The sequence below is a fragment of the Pristis pectinata genome, chromosome 11 (assembly GCF_009764475.1).
Source record: "Pristis pectinata isolate sPriPec2 chromosome 11, sPriPec2.1.pri, whole genome shotgun sequence".
In the NCBI taxonomy this organism is placed as follows: domain Eukaryota; kingdom Metazoa; phylum Chordata; class Chondrichthyes; order Rhinopristiformes; family Pristidae; genus Pristis; species Pristis pectinata.
The window spans coordinates 79,523,995-79,551,237 of record NC_067415.1 but is presented as its reverse complement, the minus strand read 5'-3'; the positions used below and the strand labels follow the sequence as shown (position 1 = coordinate 79,551,237).

The 27,243-nt window shown below is 41.6% G+C and overlaps 1 protein-coding gene across 2 annotated transcripts in view; it reads right to left on the bottom strand.

Annotated features, from left to right (window-relative positions):
- The window catches only part of LOC127575842 (dachshund homolog 1-like), a 489,887-nt gene that overhangs the window by 244,636 nt on the left and 218,008 nt on the right, over positions 1 to 27,243 (bottom strand). For both annotated transcript variants that reach the window (XM_052026010.1, XM_052026011.1), the window contains exon 3: positions 1,279 to 1,443. In XM_052026010.1, coding sequence (XP_051881970.1) covers positions 1,279 to 1,443 — 165 coding nt within the window. The remainder of the gene's footprint in view (positions 1 to 1,278; positions 1,444 to 27,243) is intronic.

Below are 27,243 nucleotides of genomic sequence, written 5' to 3'. Positions count from 1 at the left end.
GAAAACAACAATGATGACTTCGCCAGTCTAGATGACAGAAACTTACACCTGAATTTCCCGAGCAGACATGGTGTAAAGCCAACACATGACAGGCAGAAACAAATAGAAGGAATAATGTTATCAAGTTAAAGTCATGAAACCATAATATTTGGGCACATTAAGCATAACACATTTAAAAACAGTGAATTCAAATCTTCCTCTTCTAAGCAGACCATATGCTGCTGTTGTAAAAGAAAAACACTCAATGGTATGAACAACTCAGTGTGATTCTGCGATTATATCCCAGATTTTGCAGTGAACATGGAACTGGCTAGACTGGCTGCTGACTTCAAAAAAATACTGCACAGCAAGATCTAGAGGCCTCAATGGCATGAAAATCCCCTTTGCCAGTGTAAAATCTGTTGGGCATCAGACTTAGTGGATCTCTGCATCCACTGCAGTAATGCAGTGAACAATTGGAGAGTTCATACAGGACGTAAAAACCAGGATATTTAAATTCAGTTTTTAAATATGTTACACAGTGCAAAATGAAGATATGAACGTATTTTATGAGTAAGGTAGAATAAAACTTATACTTTTCTTTACTATTATTTGAGAAGGTATAGAACTTTGAAAACACTCATTAAGGAGATAACAGCCCACACATATTTAATTTACTCAGAGCTGCAGAGAATTGTAAATAATAATTATGGCATTGGACACGGTTCAAAACTTATTAAAAGCTCATGCAACAAGCTGACAGTTTCAGGGTTTTTTCATCAATTCACTCCGAGGCAGGGTGAGGAACAGCGCTCCCTGTGGAGGAACAGGGAATTGCTGACAGCAACTTACGGATCTCCACATTTGTGCCCTGTCCCTTTATCCTGCTGAGATCTGATCGTTTCTGCTATACTTTAGCTCAAATTTCTCAAAATAATCACTAAATGTTGCCAAAAATAGTGACTTTGGGTCCTGTTGCACTTTTAGCATCACTTTACATCTAGTCAGATATAAATGCAGGAAATTTGCAGTCTCACAGCTTTCGTATATGGAATGAGCTATGTAAATAGGCCAAGTAGTCAATATACTCACTTGGTGTTGTTATTTCAGGAAGTAACAAAACTTATAACTTATAAGTGACAATAATTGGGCCCTTTTGTCCAATATATAAGTGACATGTCTAGTATTGTTTAGCAAAGCTTATGTTAACTAACATGTCAATGAGATGAATCATTTCTTTTCTGAGGTTAACAACAGTGGGAATTCTAAATCAGAGTTTAATTTTCTTGGGGAACTTACCGATACTGGAGTTTATGTCACCATTTTCAGACTCGGCTCCATGCTGGTTATTGTTACCATGGAAGCTGTTCATGGCTTCGAGTTTGATCTTCTTTGCCTTCATGGCCTCTGCGATGGCTGCATTGGTTGCAGCTGCTGCTGCGGCTGCTGCTGCCGCTGTAAGACCTGACAGAGAGGAGACAGGACGAGACGCATCGTGAGATGGGCAAACACTCCACCATTAGTCGATGACGGTGCATTTTAAGCACTTTTAATGAAAGGAAATCTTACCCAGTCTGGCCTATATGTGACTCCAGACCCACCAGTGTGATTGCCTCTTACCACCTTTAGTGGTAAACAAAGCTGGCATTTCCAATGGGAAACAGATCCCATGAAAGAATATTAAAAAAATGCCGCCAAGTTTAAAAACACAGAGGGAGAAGGCTCCTCTTATCAGCTGTCATCTCCCAGAAGTTTAGAAACATCTTCTAAGAAACTGGTTAACATGTGTCCACTTGAACTCAGTTCCAGGCAAAACAATTCAGTTTTAAGAATCTGCCTTTTCTCTAAACATATGGAGCATTTTCAGCTGTAATCAGCCTTCCACAGGATGTGTAAAGCAATGGTGAATGAGGGAGTCCATTCCACAATTGGTTTTCCCCAGCGAGGAGGGAGCACAAGTTAGGGTTGGGGAAACATCCAAGGTTACAGTCCCAATCATCCTGAGACTGTGGCACTCCTGACCAGCCTCCCCTGTCCTACTCTCCTGAACCTGACTTCATCCAAAATTCTGCTACACTGCTCACAACAAGTCGAGTCCAACCACTGCTAGACTTCACTAGCATCCGCTTAAGCCTCCCAGCCAACTTTTCAAATCCCTCCTTGGTCTCACTCCTCCCGATCTCAGCCATGTTCTTCAGCTCTATAACCTTACAGAATAAGTGGAGGGAAATGGACAGTTAACGTTTCCAGTCAAGAACCTTCATCGGGATTGGTGCCCATTTCACCCCACAGATGCTGCCTGACCCGCTGGGTTCCTCCAACCATTTTTGTTTTGCTCCACATTCCAGCATCTGCAATCTCTCGTGTCTCTAACCCTTCGGAATATCTGCACATCTCTAAATCTGATCTACTCATTGGCAACTGAGAGCCATGTCTTCAAATGCCAAGATCCTGAGCTCTGGAATTCCTACTCTACACTTCTCTAACCTTTTCTTGTTTAAGACACTTCAGAAAATCCAACAAATGGCTTTATATTACCCTATATGGCTCAGAATCAACTTATTTTGATTGAGTACGTTCCTGTGAATGATCTTGGGACATACTTTTGGTACCTTAGTGGTCCTATGATAATGGAAGTTTGCCCCACTTCTGTGGCCCAATATGGTAGGACCATTCAAGTGTGGATTCCACGTGAAAATATCTTTCAAGAAACACTTCATGCAACACTAATGCTAATCAGTTTAACCATACTTTATTGTGCAACACCTTATTGCCAACTTCAATGGACCTTAGCAATAATCACAGGACCGTGCTATAAACTGAGCAATCATGATATGGGATTTGCAGTGAACTACAATTTCCTGAATAGATACAGTTGGGACAGAATTAAGTTGTGGGGAGTTCGGGGAGGGGGTGGGAGGAGTATGGGGAAGCAGAGGATGGAGGGGAACAATATAAACATATGGTCAGGCACGGTAGTATAGCGGTTAGCGTAACACTATTACAGAACCGGTGACCCGGGATCAATTCCAGCCGCTGTCTATAAGGAGTTTGTATGTTCTCCCTGTGTCTGCGTGAGTTTCCTCCGGGTGCTCCGATTTCCTCCCACATTCCAAAGACGTACGGGTTAGGAAGTTGTGGGCATGCTATGTTGGCGCCGGAAGCGTGGTGACACTTGCGGGCTGCCCCCAGAACACTCTGCGCAAAAGGTGTATTTCACTGTGTGTTTCAATGTACATGTGACTAATAAAGATATCTTAAAAGTTAATTCCAGGCTACTCTGCCTTTAAATGCAAGTCAGGCTCTGTGCTATAACAAAGAGAAATTAATTTAGGGCACAGTAGCACAATGATTAAGTTACTGACTAGCATCCAGAGGTCTAGACATTTGATCCAAAGATATGAGTTCAAATCCCACCCCAGCAGCAGATGGGGAATTAAAAAAAGCTTCAAATGATTAAATAAACCTGGAATACAAAACCAGCTTCATAACAACACCCATAAAACTACCGGGTTGTTATAAAAGTCCATCTGGTTCCTTCATGTCCTTGAGGCAGGAAATCTTTCCCAGTCTAGCCTATATATGACTCCCAACCCAGCAATGTGATTGCCCCTTAACTGGTTCCTCAGTCCAGTGGTAAACAAGGCTGGCAGTTCCAATGGCAAGTACATACCATGAAAGAATATGAACAAGCTCTGCCAAGGTTAGAAAACAGAGGGTGGAGACTCTTGTTATCAGCCGTCATCTCCCTGAAGTTTAGAAATATCTTCTCAGAAACTGATTAACATCTGGCATTCAGCGATGTGGGCAGTTTTATAAATATCTCATCTGTCAACCTTTGCACACATTGCAGTGACATAATTCAGGGCCTGGTCTGAGCAATATGAATCCAGCAGCTTTGGTGTGGGGTGGGGGAGTGGATTTGAAGGGGTGATGGGGACTGACCAACACGTGGCATTAGTATGCAGCCCTGGTTTCTAAACGTCTGATAGACAGATGGTGAGAAGCTGATTTTCCAGCTGAAAGAAAGGGCCTCATCATGTAAAACCTTGTTTGCATTCTAACAGATAAATGTGGAATCCAGCAGCTCACAGAGGTCATAGACAAATTGAGCCTGCCACTAGCAGCGTTTTCTGAAACCGACACGACGTATGGCATTGATTTTGTTTCTTCTCATGAATGTCAATTCCTGTACTTCGATCAGGGAATTACATTAGCATGCTGCATTTCTGCAACATTAAGAGTTGGATGCAATACAATCAAAGAATTCACTGACAGCTCAGCAAAATTATAATATCTCGGTGTCCTCTCCGGATGTGCAGGATCTGTTCATAGGCAAGAACTTAGCAGAGCTGGTAGTACAGTAAACAAATCAGCTGTATCATGGACTGAAAGAATGCATGCAAATGGAACACAGGAACAGGAGCACATTCAGTCTCTCAAGCCTGCTGGGCATGTCTGCCTGCTCTGCATTTTGCAACTCTCACATTCCTTCATCTATGTTCTTTTGTCCATCTTCTCACTCTCTAACTGCTCTCTGACTCACTGACCAGATAACCTTGTATACAGTTTATCCCCATGGTCACCCTGGTTTTACTCTATCAGACACATCCCTCCCTCCTGCACCTTCACTGCAGCTTAATGAGTTTCCTTTGTCTCCTTCCCACTTCTGATGAAATGGCACCTCTGTTTCTCTTCCCACAAATAAATATGACCAACAATTTGATCTCCACCAGTAAGTCTCCACAACTCTCTGGCCCTCTGTCCTAATTTAAGACTAAATCTATTGCTTCCATCAAACTTTTACACCCTTATGTGGCTAGGTACCAAATTTTGTCTCTTGATCACTTTCTGGAGTGTTTTACTGTATTAAGGAGTAATATAAATGCAAGATGGTTCCAGCGAGGGAAAGGAGAACACACAATATTAGGGTCATAGTGTCATACAGCACAGAAACAGGCCCTTTGGCCCATCATGTACATGTCGCCTACTGTACCTATCTACACTAATCTAATTTACCCACATTAGGTCTGTAGCCTTCTTTGCATTGGTGATTCAAGTTACCAGAACCAAAACTCGAAATATATTGTATCTGATATGATCATCTGTAATTCCAAGGATGTAAGGAGGATTGTGACAATTATCTTTATGGATTAGAATGCATCCTGACAACACCCTCTAATCATCAGTCAATGACTGTGATGTCAACACCAAACAGCAGCTTCATCAGTGCTCACCCTGTAAAGAGCCATCACCAGTTTACTCTAACCATTCCTTGAGGGAAGAAAAAGACTTCTTCATGGAAATTCATCCTCAGTCACTAACGTTAAATGGGCAACATGGTCATTGCTGTGTGTTTGACTCTCGTCTCAATGAAGTCAATGGAACCAAATGTTGGGAGTATAATGCTCTGCCACTCCAATGTTGTGTGAAAGTACATGCAACCAAGGACAAGTTTCTTCAAGACACTGCCATCTAGAGTAAACATTGTGAATATGATGACACGGCAAGAAACATTATCCGAAAGGGAGAAAGCTCTGACACCTGTGGAAAGTCCAATAAACAGTTTGAGAGAACTAAGGAGAAGAAAGTGGTGGTTGTTTAAATTATAAGCAAGTTCTGCAATGATGGATAACAATAACAGTTCAAGCATTCTTTAATAGTTTTCCATCAAAAGAAAATATTAGTTTCTTCCTAATCTGCTAAACGTCTCACGACGTCTGACCAACCAATTTGTATTAACCTTAGTGATTGATGCAATTGGTATGTTCACACCTCAAACCCAAGCTGTGCACTAATTGGATCACACCCAAATTAAGAATATTAGAAAAACTGGGCAACACTGCTTAACATGTCCACTATAAGATAAGATAAGATATCTTTATTAGTCACATGGACATCGAAAAACAAGGCAAAATGCATCTTCTGCATAGAGTGTTCTGGGGGCAGCCCGCAAGTGTCGCCACGCTTCTGGCACCAACATAGCATGCCCACAACTTCCTAACCTGTACATCTTTGGAATGCAGGAGGAAACCCACACAGACACATGGGGAGAACGTACAAACTCCTTACAGACAGTGGCCAGAATTGGACCCAGGTCGCTAGCGCTGTAATAGTGTTATGCTAACCACTACACTACTGTACCCAAAATCAACTATTTCTTTTCTCCAGTTGTTGCTGGACTCTTCCAAGTTGATGTAAAAAGAATTATCTGCAAAGTTGAGATTCAGGCCCTCGACCAGTTCCTTGATAACAGCAGATGGGCAGCCTCCTTAAAATGTAGACATTGTGGCCCTATATATCACTAATAATATTAGTGCCATGGTAGTAATATGGCCATAAAACCAGAGAGAGAACAGTTTTCTGGCAGAGAAGCAGGAGGAATTATTAAAAGTTTTGTTCTCTTTGGACCCCCCCATGGGCAAGAAGGGCCAGGAATGCTCCCAATGGATTTCCAACCAAACCTTCCTATCTGGCAACTAATCAATCCAAGCAGATGTCTGGTGAGGGTCAGAAATGTTTCATCTCAATGAGGCAGGGCTCTTTGTCTACATATGCTGGATTGGCTGTTGTTTAACGAGTGGATGAAAATATCAAGGAAGCATTTAATTTGATATTTTGATTCCCTCATTTCTCTATTGTCCCTATATCATAGAATCGTAGAAATGTTTAGCACAGAAGTGGGCCCTTTCAGCCCACCTTGTCCACTCTGACCATGATGCCTCCCTATGCTAACCCCACTTGCCCGCATTAGGCCCATATCCCTCTCTGCCTTTCCTATCTAAGTACCTGTCCAAATGCCTTTTAAACATTGTAATTGTGTCTGCCTCCACCACTTTCTTTGACAGCTCGTTCCAGACATTCGCCACCCTCTGTGTGAAAAACCTAAACCTCAGATCTCCTTTTAATTTCTCCCCTCTCCCCTCAAACCTGTGTCCTCTATTTCTAGACTCCCCTGCCCTAGAAGAAAGATTCTGACTATTCATCCAATCTCTGCCCCCCGTAATGTTATAAACCTGTATAAGATCACCCCTCGACCTCGAATAAGAATAAACCCAGCCTATCCAATCCCTTCTTGTAAATACAGTCCTCCATTCCAGGCAACAGCCTAGTGAGTCTCTTCGGCACTCTCTCTATTGCTACCACATCCTTCCTGTAACGTGGTGACCAGAACTGTACACAATACTCCAAGTGTGGTTTAAACAATCTGTTGTGCAACTCTCATATTCGATCCTGGACTTCTCTCCATTCTACCTCACAATGACTTTACTAACCTCTTGCCTTTGCTCCTTCCTCCTGTATGGTTTAATATTAGTTTTGACGAGAGATTTTTATTTCACCGTTTCCCCAGTCAAGAGAAAAAAGCCCAAATATGCCTCAGGTTGAAACACCATTTGCATTTTGCCAAATATTTTTGAGGTATTGTGATCCCTCCAGCAGTCACAGCCTGACTCTCTTGGTGTGTGGTGGTAATGTTGGAGAATGTTTTTATGCAGCATCAACACGTCACCAAATAGATATAAATAACAGGGTATCTATATGTTAATGGGTTGCTGACTCTGATAAACCAAATGCTGAGGATTAAAATCACACGGCTCTCTGCCAACCACCATCACACTTTCACACTTCAGCTACTGATTGTCTCATCTGTCCATCCCACATTTGGTTGGAAAGCAAACTGATTCTGCTAAACCTGAATGAATCCTGACCATCAATCAAAGCATCTTTTTTATTATGTCTTGTATTCTTGAGTTTGCATGTATATCTATGTGTGTTGTACGTGTCTGAGAATGTGCCTCCCTGTGCGTGACTCTGTGTCAGTGCATCTGTGCGTGCCTGCAAGTTTCACAATGTGTGTGTGAGAGTGCATTTCTGTATGCCTCCCCCACTTGCGTAAAAACACGTGCGAGCTCTGTGTGCACGTGTGTGTGCGTCATGTGCGTGTCTGCAAGTTTCAGAATGTGCCCGTGTCTGTGCACGCATGTCAGAGAGCATTCCTATCGGCATTCCCCCATATGCGTGTGCTCTGTGTGCCGGCGTGTGTGCCTGTGTGTTTGTATATGTGTCTGTATTTGCGGAGAAGGAGATGAATGGACTGCTGTTACGACAGGAGGGTTGGGCGGTGGAGTTGTGGTCAGCAACCAGACTGGGGTGCTACATCTTCAGTATGCTATTGACTTTGTGGCTCAGGAATTGCCTAATTGATATTCCGGGCAATTATTCTGCACAACAACAAACTCAAGAGGAAACTAGGCCATATATACGGACAGTAACCCTTCAAATGGCAAAAAAGAGTTCAAGCTGGAAATTTTAACTAAAGTGCGTCACGCAAAGAACAGACATTAATTTTGTCTGAGTGTAAGGGGCAGCAGAACTAACTACCACATTGCCAAAGGGAACCCATTTCAGGAGATTAAAAGTTAACTTGAGTTGACAGTAACAATTTGTTAAAATACAAAGGACTACTTCTCCCTCCCCCTTGGAATCTCTTGGGAAATCAGCAGTCAGATCATCATGCAGACTGCAATAGTTTGGTTTTACAGCTGATGTTCACCTCAGATTCTTAAAAATGTTTCCCTAACACTCCCGACACATCCCACTACCTCTCAACACCCCCAAGCATTGCCATTTCTCCCCATCACTCATACATACACATACTCACACATATGTATAAAACATACTCATATATACACACTCATACATGTTCATGCACACTTGCATAATTACACGCGTGCAAATGTACACTCACACATACACACTCACACACATGTATACACATGCAAACATGGGATCACAGCACAGTTTGGCACCAAGAAATATCAATTTTGAGCATTAAATTTCAGTCTGTGTAGTGGACAGAGAACTCATTTCAGGACACATCCTCCTTTCCAAAAATGTTTCGAGTAGATCAAAGGTGTGGTGCTCTTATTAAAAAAAATAAACAAAATGAATATTTTCCATTTGATAAATTAAATACACCCTGCCAGAAAAACAAGTTTAATAGCAGTTTATTTTAATCATTATGTCACTATTCCTCAATTGCTCCAGAGAAATAATGCGGGGTTGTTTCAGAACCAAGTCAGTCACCTGGGTTGCTCACTTAATGTCCAAATTCAGGTCATGTTAAAAACAGCTTCCCACGACTGTCTTACCCAACATATTAATGGAACACCATCTCAGAAAGAGGTCAAAGGTTTTGTGTCAGTAAGTATTATCTTACAAGATCATTTTTATGCTAAAATAGAGAAGCAAAACAGGCAAGAGACTGATTATAAACGAGCTCTCACTGCCTGAGGATCTGAGCCAGTTAATATAGTTTCATTGAGGGCTTCTTTCAACTGTGGAAGGACAACAAAAAAAATCTTGAATTACACCCACATTCAATCCTTAAGACTGACATTGTGTTTCATCTCAAACCCCAGCCAAGGAAGAAACAAAAGACCGATTGTATTCTGCTTTCTTTATTTCATACAGAAACAATGTGGACTTCTCAAACTGTTGGGAAACCACTGTAAATATGGAGATGACATTTGATTAGAGAGAAAACAGGTGCAAATGCACACTGTATATTGCAGAACAGAAAACTATTACTCACCATTATAAATAGCATTCATTTCTTCAGAGAAATACTTGAGGGTGTGCAGATGCTAGGCTGAACTGTCATAATTGTTTGCACTATTGTAAAGAAGGCAGTGTCAGAAATGACATACCTTTATTCTTTAAGGTCTTGGTCTCCTGCGCCTATTTCCATTTAAGAGGCTTTATTATTTTTGTAAATTTCGGACTCAACTATAATGCTTCAAGAATCTGGCCCATTCACAAGTGAACATAAGCCCGGCTATGGCTTCCTTCATACAAACTGACTCTTGGGCATAATGCACATGGTTTGGCCCTGTCAATGGGGAAGTCAGTCAGGCTGAACAAAACTGACCCTGATTGTCCACTGCCAATTGGCTAGCATTCATATGGATAAAGCAGGTGTACATTGTTACAAGGCAGCAAACCATCTATCCCTGATGACCTGGCAACAAATCTGTGTGATGTAAACTGTTGGCAGGTACACAATGGGCCAAATCTTGCTGGCCATAGCCTCAACAATACCCCCATCCTACACGTCTTCAGCTTCTCCCCCATCAACTTTACACACACACACACCCTCTCACACACACAGGCATGTATACGGTCTCGCACAAACACACACTCACAGAGACATGCACACTCTCACACACACTTTCTCTCTCTCCCTCATACACACACACACACACACACACACACACACACACTTTCTCACCAATACCCTCTCAAACACACACACATACATGCACACACTCTCATACACAAGCGCGTGTGCAACAACACACACACACACGCACACACACACACGTTCTCAGGTCCAAGCCTTCCACAAATGTGCCTTCAGACATGGAAGTCCATGACTCTCTGTCAGATTTGAAAGGTTCTACAAAAGACGCTAATAACTTTTACTTTCTGTTATTTGTTTTTCAGGATATGGTTGTTGCTGGCAAGGTCCATCCCTAACTGCCTTTACCAACTTTTGACTACGTGTGACCCCCAGACCCAAATAGTGTGATTGACTCAGCTTCCATCAGAAATAGTGAGCCATGCAGTTACAGAGTCAAAGAAACTCATTCAGTTGTATCATAACTGCTACATTATGCAACAGTTGAAGGTAGTGGTGAGCAAACCACCTTCTTGCACCACAACATTTAACACGGCAGTTATGATACAATGAATTGATTTGCTGGGCCATTGCCTGAGGGAGTTCAAGAGCCATAAAGTCATAGGGTTATACAGCACGGAAACAGGCCCTTAAGTTTAAGTTGCCAGTCCCATTTGCCTGTGTTTGGCCCATATCCTTCTAAACCTTTCCTACCCATTTACCTGTCCAAAACCATACTGCAGTCAGCACAGAGTTATGTAAAGGCCAGACCAGGTAAGGAGAGCAAGTTTCCTACTTTGAAGGGCATTAGTGGACCAGATGGTTTTTTTTTACAACAAGCCACCATTAGAAAGGTAATTTTTTTCCAGATTATTTATCTAACTGAATTTAAATTGCACAGCAACCCTGGTGGGATTTGAATTGACTGGGATTGTTATTCCAGGCCGCTGGATGACCAGTCTGGTACTATAACTAATGTGTCACCATCAGACCTCAGCTTTACTCACTGCTGATTTTCCCAATCCCTGTGAAGTCTGGCCAAGCACAGCTAAAAGGCAAACCAGGCTCCCAACTGTATGTGGGACAAGGGATTTGAACCTGCTCATGAAGTGTTCACCTCTCCAAGAGTTGAAACTCAACATGCCTCAGAACAAAACACAACAAAAGTAGATGCAAGTGTATCAATGATGCATACCCCTCTAAGCTTGGGCATTAGGAAGGGGGAGTCCTTTATTATTATAAAAGTACTTTTTTTTACCCACCTGCTCGCTGTACAAAGGTCTATAACAGTGGCAATTCCTTATTAGCAATTTAAAACAACATCACATGTTGTCAACTAGCCTGCTATTATTAATAAAATAACCACAAATGACTGTGGTTTGCAACAAAAACAGCTGCTGAAATCTCTGAATGAATTGCAAATCACTTAGTTTGCATTTTCTCTGATCTGCTCATTGCACAATAGGAACACGGCAGATTAGTTGGCATTTTGATTTGGCAAAAGACATGGTGCAATAATGTGTTAAATAGCACTAATGTATATTATGTGCTGCTAGACTCTATAATTTACAACAGGAACTGCAGCAGCATGCAAAGTGAATCTGCAGAAGCCCCGTCTCCTCAGGCTCTGCAGGTGAAGATTTTAGTCGAATGATATGAATGGAGGGACTTGGGAAGGGACCTCTCTAAATGCCTTCTCAGAAGGGGGCAAGACTTAATGCCAGGAGATCCAAGTAGGAAATAAGAAAGAAATCAAAAATCTAAATTAGTGCAGTAACATAAGGTGAGCACTAATGAATCCAATATAAAGTGCAGGAGAATCTTCATTATCCAAAGAGCACGGAATGTGGAACTTGCTACCACAGGGAGTGGTTGAGACGAAGCACAAATCCTTTTGATGGGAAACCAAATAAATACACAGGGTGAAAGGAATGGAAGCTTTCCCATTGGGTGGGATGGCAAAGGGTGGGATATGGTTTTGCATGAAACATAATCCCTGGCATGGATGGAGTGGGCCAATTGTCTGTTTTTTGTTGTAAGTTTTAAGTAATGGCTTTGTAGGTGGCTCAGAGGTTCAAAAAAAACTTTGTGAGTTCCACCTCTTGATACCTGAACAATCAAGGGAGGGATTGCTACCACTTCTGTGTGTGCCACCAAGTTAGGGACTCTCACACAAGTGTTTGCTGGCCATTCCAGGTGGGATTTTTACATCTGCATCCCAATATCAAATTCCGAATAGAATGCAGAAGCTGAACATGAACTTGCTGCAATTCCCCAAAAGCTCCACTGGAGAAACTACTGAATAAACTTGTGCTTTGTTGTATGTTATGCAGGAACACCAAGGACACACATTTCAATAGAGAGGAATGGTTGTAAGTGAGAATGGCGACTGCTGGTTATTTTGCGTATTTAATCTTCATTTGGAAGTTTTTTTTAAATAATCTTTTTAAATTTTAATTGATTTTAAATTGTTTCTAAATGTTTATGAATATCAGGACCATTCAGCAGCATTTGACAAGGGAATTGCATAAGATGCAAAAATGTTAATCTCTATTTTGTACCATTTGCCAATCCATATTTCACCACCCCACCTCCCCCTGCACCCAACCTAAGTTTCCCGGTCCATTTCTACAAATGATGCTCTAGGGACATGCTTAGTTAAGCAGAAATTGTTGCATTACCCTAAATATCCTATGTGTTCCAAATGAAATGGATCCTTACACTTACTGGCGAATCTCATTGTTTTGGTCCATCTAAAAGTGCTCATTCCATAAGACCATAAGACAAAGGAGCAGAAGTCAGCCATTCAGCCCATCGAGTCTGCTCCGCCATTCCATCATGAGCTGATCCATTCTCCCATTTAGCCCCACTCCCCCGCCTTCTCACCATAACCTTTGATGCCCTGGCTACTCAGATACCTATCAATCTCTGCCTTAAATACACCCAATGACTTTGCCTCCACAGCCGCCCATGGCAACAAATTCCACAGATTCACCACTCTCTGGCTTAAGAAATGTCTCCGCATCTTTGTTCTGAATGGGCGCCCTTCAATCCTGAAGTCGTGCCCTCTTGTACTAGACTCCCCTACCATGGGAAACAACTTTGCCACATCTACTCTGTCCAGGTCTTTTAACATTCAGAATGTTTCTATGAGGTCCCCCCCTCATTCTTCTGAACTCCAAGGAGTATGGCCCAAGAGCCGTCAAACGTTCCTCATATGTTAACCCTCTCATCCCTGGAATCATTCTAGTGAATCTTCTCTGAACCATCTCCAATGTCAGCACATCCTTTCTTAAATAAGGAGCCCAAAACTGCACACAGTACTCCAAGTGAGGTCTTACCAATGCCTTATAGAGCCTCAATATCACATCCCTGTTCTTATATTCTATTCCTCTAGAAATGAATGCCAACATTGCATGGGCTTCAAATTTTTCTTCATTTTCTTTGAAATTCCACTTAAAAATTGAGACTGTTTACAAAAAAATTACACATTCATTCAAGGAATTTGGACATCGCTGAGAAGGTCATCTTTATTGCCCACCCCAATTGCCCTTAAGAAGGTAATTCAGGTAACACCATAAGCCATTACAGTGAAGTAAACATGTTTCATATGCATCATCTGTTTATATTATTGCTGGTAGCCTCCAGAGCACTGGTTATTTTATTACACAGCATGGAGATTGAAAGGGCAAAACCAAGCCTTCTGGATCAATTTTCGCCTCTGTTGGCAGTCATAATGAGAAAAAAAAATGTTCTGAAATAGTTTCTGAAAATTTACCAAATTGTGAGCAAATTTCCAATAATTCACAGTTGGTGATTGGGAAATCTATATTTTAAGGCAGTCTTTTTATTTTAAATATTGTTGAATTCAATTAATGCATTTATTTGCTGGATGTGCAGGGTTACAGGCAAGGCTTTCTTAAACTGTTTTACTCCCCAAATGTATTACTCCCCAATACATCACAGGCTCATCCCTCCTCACCATCGGTAGTACCTACATGAGGCGCTACCTCAAGAAGTCAACGTTGATCATCGAAGATCCCGACCATCCAGGCCACGCCATCTTCTCGCAGCTACCACCTGGCAGGAGGTACAGATGCCTGAAGTCCCACACCATCAGGTTCAAGAACAGCTACTTCCCTTCAACCATTCAGTTCTTGAGCCAACCAGCAAAACCCTAATCACTACAGTTTAGCAACATTGTGACCACTTTAATCACTTTGCTCTAAAATGGACTTTGTTTTATTTTGTTCTACTTGAGTTCTTTCTTGCAAAGTTTCTGTGTAATTTATGTTTTTCCTGTGAATACCGCTTATATGAAGCTCTGTGCATGTAATGCTGCTGCAAGTAGGCTTTTCATTGCACCTGTGCACACATGTACTTGTGCATATGACAATAACCTCGACTTTGACTATTTTCATAGGGAGTTCCAGGTACATGGACAATGAAGGAACAGTGAACTTTCTTCCAAGTTAAAATGTTGTTCGACTTGGAGGGGACCCTGCTGCTGGTGGTGGTGTTCCCATGCACCCACTGCCCTTGTCCACCTAGGTGATAGTGGTTGTGGGTTTTAGCTGGTGATTTGATTTCATTGCAGGCTTATACTCTTGATGTTAGTGGCTGCATGCACAGCCTTAGTCAAGAGTGTCTTCCACGTGGGACGTGCAGTGATCCCCACAGCTAAGTAATGACTATAAAAGTCTTTACCACAAGCAATAATCTGTCAGGGGAAAGCAAGAACAAGATGTAGATATTGCAGAGATAACAGAAACAATTCTCAATGGTTATTTGACGCTACACCTGTTGCATAAATCAAGCTGCATCAAAACTATTGGAGGAAAGTGTATCCTTTTACATAGGTTGCTTATGGCACTTTGATTTCCCATATGTTCATAGAACAGACAGTGCAAATGAATTGCACCTCTGCTGTTACTATTTGATGTTGACTATGCTCAATAACTCTCAGATTTCAGCAAACTGTTGTCAGATTCATTCAGGGGCATGATCAGACAAATGGGGCTGCAAGACAGCTGTAAATGCTGCCTTTCCAGCTGCACAGAACACGCTCCCTGCACCATGTATCCCTGGAGCACATCTGGTGCCTGAGCTTGCTTTGTGTTCGGGGGTGGGGGAATAAGAAGGGAAGCTTTGGATTAACATTGGTCATTTGACCGATCTTACTGAAATAACACAGGACGCAGTCTCCAACCATCTTCTATTCCTGATTAAAATTTGATGCATTTTCTTAGTACAATTCAAGCCATTTCTTTTACTATGCACAAAAAGGATAGATAAGATTTCTTTATTAGTCACATGTACATCGAAACACACAGTGAAATGCACCTTTTGCATAGAGTGTTCTGGGGGGGGGGGGGGCAGCCCGCAAGTGTCACCACGCTTCTGGCGCCAACATAGCATGCCCACAACTTCCTAACCTATACTTTTTTGGAATGTGGGAGGAAACCAGAGCACCCGGAGGAAACCCACGCAGACACAGGGAGAACGTACAAACTCCTTACAGACAGTGGCCGGAATTGAACCCAGATCGCTGGTGCTGTAAAGCGTTACACTAACCTCTACACTACCGTGCCTGCCCATTAAATTAAACAACTTGTCAAGATTTCTTCTATGCCACATCTTGAAGCCCATAAGCTTCACCACCCCTCAGAAAGGAAAAGGCTGGTGCACGGGTAAACCTCCACCCGCAGGTTAATCTCCAAGTCACGCACCATCCTCACTTGGAAATATGTCGCCGTTTCATCATTGTCGCATCGCCTCAATCCTGGAACTCCCTCTCAGCAGCACTATGGGAGGACCTTCACTTGAAGGACTGCAGTGGTTGAAGAAAGCAGCACACGGCCACCTTGCAAAGATTAACTAAAAGCAAAAAGCAAACTGCTGGAGGAACTCAGTGGGTCGAGCAGCATCTGTGGGGGAAAGGAATTGTCAATGTTTCAGGTCTGACTGAGAGGACGGAGGAAAAATATCCCATATAAGAGAGAAGAGGGATATCATGCCTCGTCTCCTCTTTATACTGACTGGTACACAGTCTCGATCCTTTCCCTCCACTGATGCTGCCTGACCCATTGAGTTCCTCAAGCAGTTTGTTTCCTGCTCCAGATTCCAGCATCTGCAGTCTCTTGTGTCTCCAAAGATTACAGATGGGCAATAAATGCTGGGTTTGTCAACAACACCAACATCCATAGGGGAATCAAAAGGATAAAATGTCGTACCTGTCCAAACAACTTGTCATACTTCAACATTGAAGATCATCAGAAATAGAAATTAAATGTATCTTAAATCTCAGAAATATGTTCTAAATTAAATTTCTTCTTCTTAGGCAATCCCTTTCACTCCTGCTTTGTGGTTTCTGGGATGGCTAATGAAGCCAATGTGGGAACAATGGATTCTTCCACAGATAGGACAGGAAGTGGCTGATCAAGAGCAGGTGGGATGCAGATGGTTACCCAATGACTACCCAATCATGTTATGTCAGTGGTGTCAGGTTTAAATAGACAACACAACAATTTTTGGCTTTACTGTGGCTAAATCTGCAGATCTTTCTCAGCTGGGTCAGATCAAACTCATATTGTTACCAGTGTTAGGGATTATTCTAGAGAGATGAAACTATGGATATCAGATATTAATTAAAATGAGAACCAGTATTCAGGAAATAAACCTGTTCATATTCAGCTTCAACTGATACTTTAAGGCCATCAAAACCAAACATTGGGCATTACTGGCCGACATTCTGATTGGGTGTCAACCAATCATTGGGTGACATTCTGATTCCGTGCCATTGAAACTGCACAAGGGAAGGCAATAGATGAATCTTCATATTAATTGGTGGTCATTGAAACCTTGATGATGAGATCAGTGAAGGTGTTGCCTAGCCATCTCCTGTATTAATGCATTGTTAAAGATATATCCTGCCACTTAATGCACAGTTCAGGACAGATCTGTTTTGTCACTTAATATTCTGGCTATCTGTACATCCCTCAACACTGTAACAAAAGAAGTACATTTTCAGTGTCTGGAGGTTTTGCTCAGAAGCCCTTGGGTCAGCTACTGCATGAATATTCAAAGGGGTTCTACTAGATGGGATGTGCACCATTTTAAATATGTAATTCTGGAAAGTTACTGTCTACTGTTTATTGTTGTTTTTGTATTTAAAAAGTATAAAACATTGTGTGAGGAGAGGAGAACTGGACTCTCTCCAGAAGTCTACTGTGCTGAATAAAGACCTTTTATATCTCCCAGCTACAGCCTCTGTGTGACTCAGTTCAGTCAGTCACAACACCAGGACACCATCATTCAATAAAACAAATGAATGTGGGCATTTTTTAACCAAAACTTGGATCTATCAATGTATTTCCAATTAGTATTTTTTTCAGTCAGATTCCTCCTGCCACCTTCTCTGTAACCTTTCCTATCTCTCCTTCCAAGTTCTGAGGGAGGGTCTCCAACCTAAAACATTTACTCCTTCACTGATGCTGCTTGATCTATTGGTATTGGTATTGCTTTATTATTGTCACTTGTACTGAGGTACAGCGAAAAACTTGTCTTGCATACCAGTAGTACAGATCAATTCATTACACAGTGCATTGAGGCAGTACAGGGTAAAAACAATAACAGCATACAGAGTAAAATGTCACAGCTACAGAGGAAGTGCAGTGCAGGTGGCGAGGTCATAACAAGGTAGATTGTGAGGTCAAGAGTCCATCTTATCATATAAGGGAACCATTCAATAGTCTTATCACAGCGGGATAGAAGCTGTCCTTGAGCCTGGTGGTACGTGCCCTCAGGCTCCTGTATCTTCTGCCTGATGGGAGAGGGGAGAAGAGAGAATGTCCCGGGTAGCTGGGGTCTTTGATTATGCTGGCTGCTTCACCAAGACAGCGAGAGGTATAGACAGAGACCATGGAGGGGAGGCTGGTTTCCGTGATTTGCTGGGCTGTGTCCGCAACTCTCTGCGGTTTCTTGCAGTCCCAGGCGGAGCAGTTGCCATACCAAGCCGTGATGCATCCAGATAGGATGCTTTCTATGGTGCACCGATAAAAGTTAGTGAGTGTCAAAGGGGACATGCCAAACTTCTTTAGCCTCCTGAGGAAGTAGAGCTTTTTTGACCGTGGCATCTAAGTGGTTGGACCAGGACTGCTACTGAATGTTTCCAGCATTTTCTGTTTTTATTTTGTTTTTTTTTCCCAGTCTTTGAGTTCAAATCAACAATGATAAAAATAGACAAAATGGAGTTGATTTGGCCAAATAAACAGAGGAGATGAAGTTTGGGTTCATGCTGTGAAATCTCGGAATGTATTTATGCCATTGCATCGACTAGTCCTTGTGGTAGTAACTTCTCAGTGTTCTGGGGGAAAGTGACAATCTCCTTTTTTTACCAGAACAACTAGTGACTATTACATATTTTTGACTTTTGTTTTTTTGTTTTCCAAGCCAGTGGAAATGTCCAGTAGTGAGATTCTGACAATTACACATTGCCTGTGCTACTATGCAACAATGAATGTCACATGCAGAGTATAATGAAGAGCTCCTGAGGCCAATTTCCACCCACTTCTCTACATCCAACCCATGAAACCCGCTCTCAATTTCAAAGTCCTCTATCAGGTCACACCTCAGCCAAGCCAGTCCACAGATGAAAAGGCCAGCTTGTTGTTCTCTCTGATCTCATTTTCAGTCCTTGTTTTATGTTTCTATAATTTTCAGTTTGCATTTCAGAGTATTCCCAGTTTTCTTATTGTTTCGTTTTGCCTTACAGGATAAAACTCAATGCAAGTGCAAAATGGTCAACATTATAACAGAATACAAAATTGGATAAAGCCTTATTGTAAAATTAACAGTAACACAGCTGAGTTAATTAATGGTAGCTTAGTACTTCAGCTAAACCCCTTCATTAGATCACCATCCTCTAATCAATTTTTGGTACCCATTATGGTACATATCATAACTCATTAACTCTAAAGTGCAGTTCTGCAAATATCAGAATAATTTGTGTGGAGCTTTATTTGTTTTAAACACTAATCTTCTCCCCCGTCTCGTCTGGTCTTATTAAAATCAGTGGGAGTCTGCCTCCCAGACTAATTGGTGGGAACAGTGTTCCACTTGTTTTGATGGCATCAGGTCTATTGGAACTCCTGGGATTTTAAATGTAGATTGTCTTCAATGAATAAAAGTCAGCTCATTATTTTTAAGGAACCGAAGTGCAGCATCAAAGTTTTAGCCAAGTAAACCTAAGAGTGACAACCTGGCTGCTTCTAAAATACCAAATTAATTGTATGTTATTTGTGGTGTGGAGAAAGGGCAATGTGCCATCTGTTTTGTCCATATACTGTTATTATTTTCTTACAACATTGAAGGGGGTCATTTGGTCCATCTAGTGCATGCCAGCTCTCAGAACAATCCCATTCCCCCACTTATTTCCCTCTAACTTATCCTCTCTCATATGCCCATTAACTTTCTCCCTCCCTCTCCTACCTCCTGAATCCCCCACCAAAAAACCTGCACTCTGAGCAATTTACAGTGGCCAATTCACCTACCAACACATCTTTGGGATGTGGGAAGAAATTGGAATGCCCGGTGCATCCCATGCGGTTAAAGGATAAACTCCACAGAGACAGCAGCCAAGGTCAGGATTGAACCCAAGTTGCTGCAGCTGTGAGGCAGCAGCACTACCTGCCGTACCACCGTGTTGCCTCTCTACTCATTCATTCTATCCCCGTCTTCCATCGATTCTGTTCACTGACCAATGACGGTTCCCAGGTGAACAATGAGTTCAGAATTCCCATTCTTGTTACCAAACCCTCCTGGAGTCTCACCCTTCCAGCTCTGTAATTTCTTCCAGCCCTGCAAAACCCTCAAGGTCCCTGAATGTTTCCAAAACTGGCCAAATTTCATATCCCCAAACTACCATTAATGTTTGTGACTTCAGCTGCAAAATCCTTACGCTCTGGATTTCCCTCCCTAAACCTCCCCACCACTGCTTCTTCCGATAAGAAGCTCCTTTGACCAAGTTTTGAGTCCACTGTCCTAATACTTCCTTATGTTCAATATATTATTCGATAAAATCCTGTATTGTCACAGATTTGTTTTATTACTATTAATATTGAGATTGCTATTGAGGACATTTTACATACTGTTGATGGTGTTCTGAAAGCTAAAACTAAACCGGGGGGATTTATTTTCCTAAATTAGAGGCTCAAATTCTGACCACTATTGTTAGGAAATTGACGGATCTTAAAAATTCTAGTGGCGTGGTTACCAATGAATATTTTAAGACTGCGGGCATCAAGATTGAACATGAAATCGATAGGATTAAGGATATACTGTATTGCCCAAAAGTTGAATTTCTCCCATATTTGGTGTTGTGGACACAGCCCAGTCTATCAGGAAAACCAGCCTCCCCTCCATTGACTCTGTCTACACATCCCGCTGCCTCAGAAAGCAGCCAAAATAATCAAGGACCCCTTCCACCCCAGTTATTCTCTGTCCTCCCCCCACTCCACCCCCATCAGGAAGAAGATACAAAAGCTAAAGAACATGTACCACTGATGAACATTGATGAACTCTTGATCTCTCAATCTACCTCATCATGGCCCCTTGCACCTTATTTGTCTGCCTGCACTGCACTTTCTCTGTAACTGTACACTATATTCTGCATTGTTTTGTTTTCCTTTTGTACAACCTCAAAGTACATATGTATGGAATGATCTGTCTGGATGGCATGCAAAGAATAGCTTTTCACTGTATCTCAGTGCATGTGACAATAAAGTGCAGCAGTTAGCATCATGCTATTACAATGCCAGCGACTTCTCCCCATGTCTGCGTGGGTTTCCTCCGGGTGCTCCAGTTTCCTCCCACATTCCAAAGACGTACAGGTTAGGAGCTGTGGGCATGCTATGTTGGTGCCGGATGAGTGGTGACACTTGTGGGCTGCCCCCAAAACACTCTACGCAAAAAGATGTATTTCGCTGTGTGTTTCGATGTACATGTGACCAATAAAGATATCTTAATAAACCAGTTACTAATTTACCACCATGTGTGCCACTAATGCCAAACTGGAGTCAAAAATAGAATTGCAAAATTGGGATATACTGTACTTCCTTTAAGATATTGTGACTGTAGTTTTGCTCCTTTAAAGAAGTGACAAACATCAGTTCTGAGTATTTCACAAGTATTTCACTTGGTGTGGTCATTTGCACACTGACACATGGGAAATATTTCAGTGCTGTCAAAGTGATCTTTCTGTGGCAACCCAGGCCACCATGGAGATGAGGTCAAAGTGGCTGAGGAGAAAGGGGAAATTACAAACAACGGGGGATACAGTACATGGGCCTCCTCCCCTCCCCATGGGCATGCAGAGGGGCAAGTTCACACCAGGGCTATGGGTGGTCTCAAGCCCCCAGAATCAGCAGTATTGTTGGGGCCATAGATCAAGGAATACGTCAACTTCAGTTATCAATTCCAAGAATTCTCAATCTGTAGTGAAGGCTGCTGGCAATAAAGTTTAATGCAAATAAAAATCACAGGGGATGATTTTTAGCATGTAGCAATGATAACCCTAAGGGGACACTTTAAACCAAGCGTGATTCACAACTTTCACCTTGATGTACTCCTTGTTGAGATGTGAGTTAATTACAAAGGTCGTAAGTCACAATCTTTTGAGGCAATTTCTGTCAGCAAGTAACTAATAGACATTTTGTACATTGATGATGTTAACGCATGCACAAAATACAATTGAGACATAGCACTCATGTTGGGTGAATCATGATGGGAAAGCTCTGATCCAATTTCCTGATGGCTAAGTACTTCAAAATATGCCCAAAAATATGCTAGTTACACAGAAAAAAGGGCTCAAATGTTTTTGTTTCAAATCTAATTTCTTGGTTTTGGTGTTTTGAAGAGATTTTAGAGTTTTGAAAGGGTAACCTTAATAAAAAGAGAACTAATGATCTTAACATACCTCCCATGAATGGCAATGATTTGATGAGCAGGTCAATTGAAGATCCTAATGTTAAGAGAGCTGGCATTTTAAGCAATTAATTTTATTGCTGGAGCAAATTGGTGTTTTTCAAATTCACATTGCATGTTTTACTATGTAAAAGCTACTGTTTTACTTCAGAGCTAATTTGTTATTCCTTTGATGCTACTGCAAGTTTTTCATTGCACCTGTGCATATATCAAACAACCTCCCACCCCAGACGTTCTCTTCTCCTCCCTCCTATCAGTCAGAAGATACAAAAGCCTGAAAGCTCAAGGACAGCTTCTATCCTGCTGTTATAAGGCTGTTGAATAGAATTCTTGTACGTTAAAATGGACTCTTGACCTCACAATCTACCTCGTTATGGCTTTGCACCTTATTGTCTGACTGCACTGCACTTTCTCTGTAACACTACATTCTGCATTCTGTTATTGTTTTTCTCTTGTACTACCTCGAGATGTAATGAAATGATCTGTATAGACGGCATGCAAACCAAAGTTTTTCACTGCACCTTGGTACATGTGACAATAATAAACAAATGTAAATGTACTTGTGCATATGACAATAAATACGATTTTGACTTTGATTAACTAAGGATATGCAAGGCACCGTAACAATGCAAGCTTTTTTTCTGTTGTCAATGGCCATAGAAATAATCTCAGTTCTGCCTCCTTTCTCTAAGACTCAGCAACCTAGAGCAAGCCATCCAGCGCTGATTAAAAATTAAACTTCCCATACCTTCCATCACTAAATGAAGGAGACAAGAAAGAGTTGGAGCAGGAGGACATTTCAGCAAGGATGATCAGACAGCAGCCTATTCTACTTAGGGAGGTTCAAAACTGACTAAGGAGTTAACATTGTCAAAAAAGTAGCTCAACAGACACAGATCTTGCTTAGTGTACATTCCAACCACACCTGCATATATTTAACTGGAACCGGGATTAAGTAATCACCTGCCTTCAACATTCATTTGCTCCTGCTTACTGAAATGATTTGTAATGCGAAACCTACGTGCATTTGCACTCTCTTGTCTTAAGCATGTGAACGATTTTTGTTCAAGTTTCTCAGCTGGTTCTGTCTGTTCATGTCCTTCTGTAAAGTTCATTCTGTTTCATGGTGTTGACGCTAGTAACAAAACACTGGAAAGTATTCCTGAATACAAGTATACAAATGAAGTATTATTGCAGTCTTGGGCACTGCAATAAAGCTTTTCACAGAGTTAGGAGCCTTCCAGTATTGGCTTGGAGCTTTCAAGACAGCACTGTGTGGTACATAATACAAAAATCATGGGGGCAATACCAACTGTGGTCCTTAGTTTGTGTATTTTTGATCCTTATCTTTAACAGGATTAGACACTAGAAAATGACATGTATCCAAAATCATGTTTAACTGACAGGCAAGGATCATCCGCTAAGAAGAATGTTCTGATTTCTGACTGCAGGGAAGATGATGGACAGGTTAGACAACCAACAGAGAGAGTGTGGGTTAGGACAATTGGAGGGAGAAGATCATATGATGATATCTCTCAAAATGTGCAATCAGAGTTATCAAATCTCCAAGCAACTTTGACCATTCTCACTATTTCCCATCATTTCAATATCAAAGTCAAAGGCAAAATTGTGTTTATTGGCAATATGCACATGTATGCACAGGTGCAATGAAAAACTTACTTGCAACAGCATCGCAGGCACATAGCATTAGAGATGCAACATTCACAAGAAAAACATACATTATAAACAATTTTTTCAAGAAAGAAGACAATTAGAACAAAAAAGACAAAATCCATTGTAGTGCAAAGTGATCAAAGTAGTCACACTGTTGCTTTACTGAGGTAGTGATTAGGGGTTGTGCAGGTTGGCTCAAGAACTGAATGGCTGTTCTGGAAACAGATGGTCACAAATAAGAAATGTCAACAAACTCCACCCTCGAGGTTTTATTCAAATGTTAAGGCCTATGATATAAACAATAATGGCAATAGGCAAATTTTTTCTCCCACAGCTAAATAGATCTAAAGGTAGTGAGAAGTGCCAAAAATCAGAGTGATTGTGTTAAGTCAGTATTTTGCTGGTCCCAAAGGTGTCTTATTGCTCACGTTTACAGTCAGGACAATAATGTTCCAGCAGGCTTATAACGTACATTTTATCAGGATTGTTAGGTTGTGCAAGCTGTTGGAACAGAAATAATGTTGCAGAATTTACACCCTTGCTGCAATTATGGTCTGACATGGAATGCATAAGTTACACAGAAATGCAGTACCAGAGAACAGGTGCTGGGAGATTCAATCATAATTTCTGTCTGTGGATTTTAATCACAGGGGTATAACAATAGCAAGTTCTTATGATTGATTTGAATCATCCTCAGCTGGTGATCAAACACCAAATGATATCACTGTTCTCATTCTACCATTGTTCCTAGTACTTTCATCTATTTATTGTTATAAATAACTCCCAGAGAGGTTCACCGTTTGCTTATTTTTTCCAAAGGATACTCCCTAAAAATAGTAATTTGTAGTGGCATCATGCGTTAGTCAGGCACAGTGTAATCAACAACAATTCAAAAATAGTAGCCTGCTTTGCTACATTGACTTTTGCTTATTTCTTTCATCTGTAGAGATGATGTGGCTCTCGATTGAATGCAAAGCTCAAATCAAATGATTGCCTTCTTTAATTGTAAATATTTTCCCCATTCAATTTTGCTGATCTATGGTACAGGCAAATGCTTTGAAACAGCAGTAGTCACCCAGAAGATAATCAATGGTCTATCAATAATCTCAATTATTCCAGAGAGGACTAATTGTTATTGTGACTATGGTAGCTTTCCGGTTATGGTATTAGTCTACCAATACAGAAGTCAAAGTCAATCCTACTCCACTGAATTGTGAAATTAAATTAAGCACTAATAATATGCTGCAAAACACCAAGACTAATGCAGTATGAACCCCACTACAAATGCTGGACCGAAAGGAAAAAAAAGAATTAAGAAAGGAAAGCTAACTGTGGATAGTGGCATGGTTAAAATCAGGCATAAGAACATAGATAAATAGGAGCATGAGTTGACCATTCAGCCTCTCAACCCTACCTCGCCAATCAATCCGATCATGGCTGATCTATCCCGGACTTTATCTCCTCTTCTGTGGCAACCGTCCATAAGCCTGTTTCCCTGATCCTTCAAAAATGTATCTACTGCCTCTTTAAGTACCCCCAATGATCCAGCAGAATGCAAAATCGTAGGAATGTAAATCCCATAGCGAAGGTTAGCAAGGTAAGGAGAGTGACTCCTTAACTCTTGTTCCAGTCTATGTGGTTGACTACTGACGTTAGAGTACAAAAGATTGGTAGCACACACTCTTGTCCACTGTTCATCATTTCCTCCCAGGCAAAAGAGGTGTCTAACTGTGGAGGGAGTGTGAGATGGGAGGAGGTCAGGTGGAAGAACAGTTTATATTCTATTTTGTTCTCTAAAAGAGCAATGGGGAAGACATTGCTGAAGCACAATATCTAGAACACTGCCTTTAACTAGGTGTTCAGTGTTTCAATTTTTATTTTTGAGAGACAAAGGACTGCAGATGCTGGAATCTAGACGAAAAAACAACAAGATGCTAGAGGAACTCAGCAGGTCAGGCAGCACCTGTGGAAAAAAGCAGGCGGTCAACGTTTTGGGTCAGGGCCCTTCTTTAGGACTGAAAATAGGAAAAGAGGAAGCCCAGTATATAGCGGGGAGAAACAGAACAGTGATAGGTGGACAAAAGAGGGGAGGCGGGGTGGGCACAAGGTGGTGATAGGTAGATGCAGGTAAGAGATAGTGATGGGCAGATGCGGGGAAGGAGGAGAGAGCAGATTCACCAGGGGATGGGTCAAAGATATGGAGGCAGGTGCCCCATGTGGGGAGGGGAAGGAAAAAAGGAATTAGGCGAGGAGAGAAAAGAGAAATAGACAAGGAAATGGACGAAAAGAAGAGGCATGGTGGGGGGGGGGGGGTGGTTTTGGTTTACTTAAAGTGGGAGAATTCGATGTTCATGCCATTAAGCTGTAAGGTCCCAAGACGGAAAATGAGGTGGTATTCCTCCAGTTTGTGTTAGGTGCTGTTCCTCCAGTTTGTGTTTGTAATTTTTTTTGTAATTTTATTTTACCTAGCAAGTTGTAGAGAGTGTGAGCTGTTACGCCAGAGGAAACAGAGAATCCGATTCCTATGAGTGGGAAAAGCAGCTATACATTGATTGTACAGTCAATCTACCTGATAGATTTTGCAAGATCGAAGAAGGAACTGTTATATTTTAAAGGATCCACAACAACAATTTGGTGAAAAGAGTCCCCATGTTTGTAATAGTTTACATTCAAAACAGGGATATAAGTTGGTATTCCAATACTATCACAACAAGTGAATCAAGGCATCTGAGTGAACAGAGAAAGCAAACTGCATATCTCATTAACCAATCAGTTTAAAGGATTGTGAAATTAGGTGTGCATGGAAAGAGAAGAATTTGTTATCTTTCAAAGGATCTCCAACAACAATTAAAGCCTGGTAGAAAGAGATTTGCTCGGTTGATCGAAAATTCAATGGAGCTGGAAAATGTACTTTTGCAGAGCACATAAAGGAAATCAGGTCTGAGTTGGAGGGGTGAGGGCAGCTTGTGGGGAAACAGAAGCTCGGTATAAGGTGAGGACTTCAGTTGGGGAGGACCAGGAGTTGGGGGTTCAGGTAGGAGTCTGGTAGGGTAATGGTGGGATACTATCAATTGGTAAAGGGGTTGGAACAAGGGTTATACTGGGTGGTCGATGAGATGGAGGGGGTCAAGGCATCAGATTGGTAGCCATGAGGGATTGTAGAAGGTAGGTGGGCGATCAATATGTTGGCAGGGATCTGGCAAGGTTATTGGGCTGGGTGGAGGTGGTTGCTGGAGGGAGAATGGTTGGGAAGGAAGGTTAGTTCTAACAAAAGTCTCACCACTTCCCCTTGATATTAAGTGGCATTACCATCACAGAGTTGTCAGTCACCAATATTCCGACAGTTACCAATCATCGGAAACTTAACTGGACAGACAACATAAATACTTTGCCTCCATGAGTAGGCCAGAAGTTGGGTGTCCTGAGGG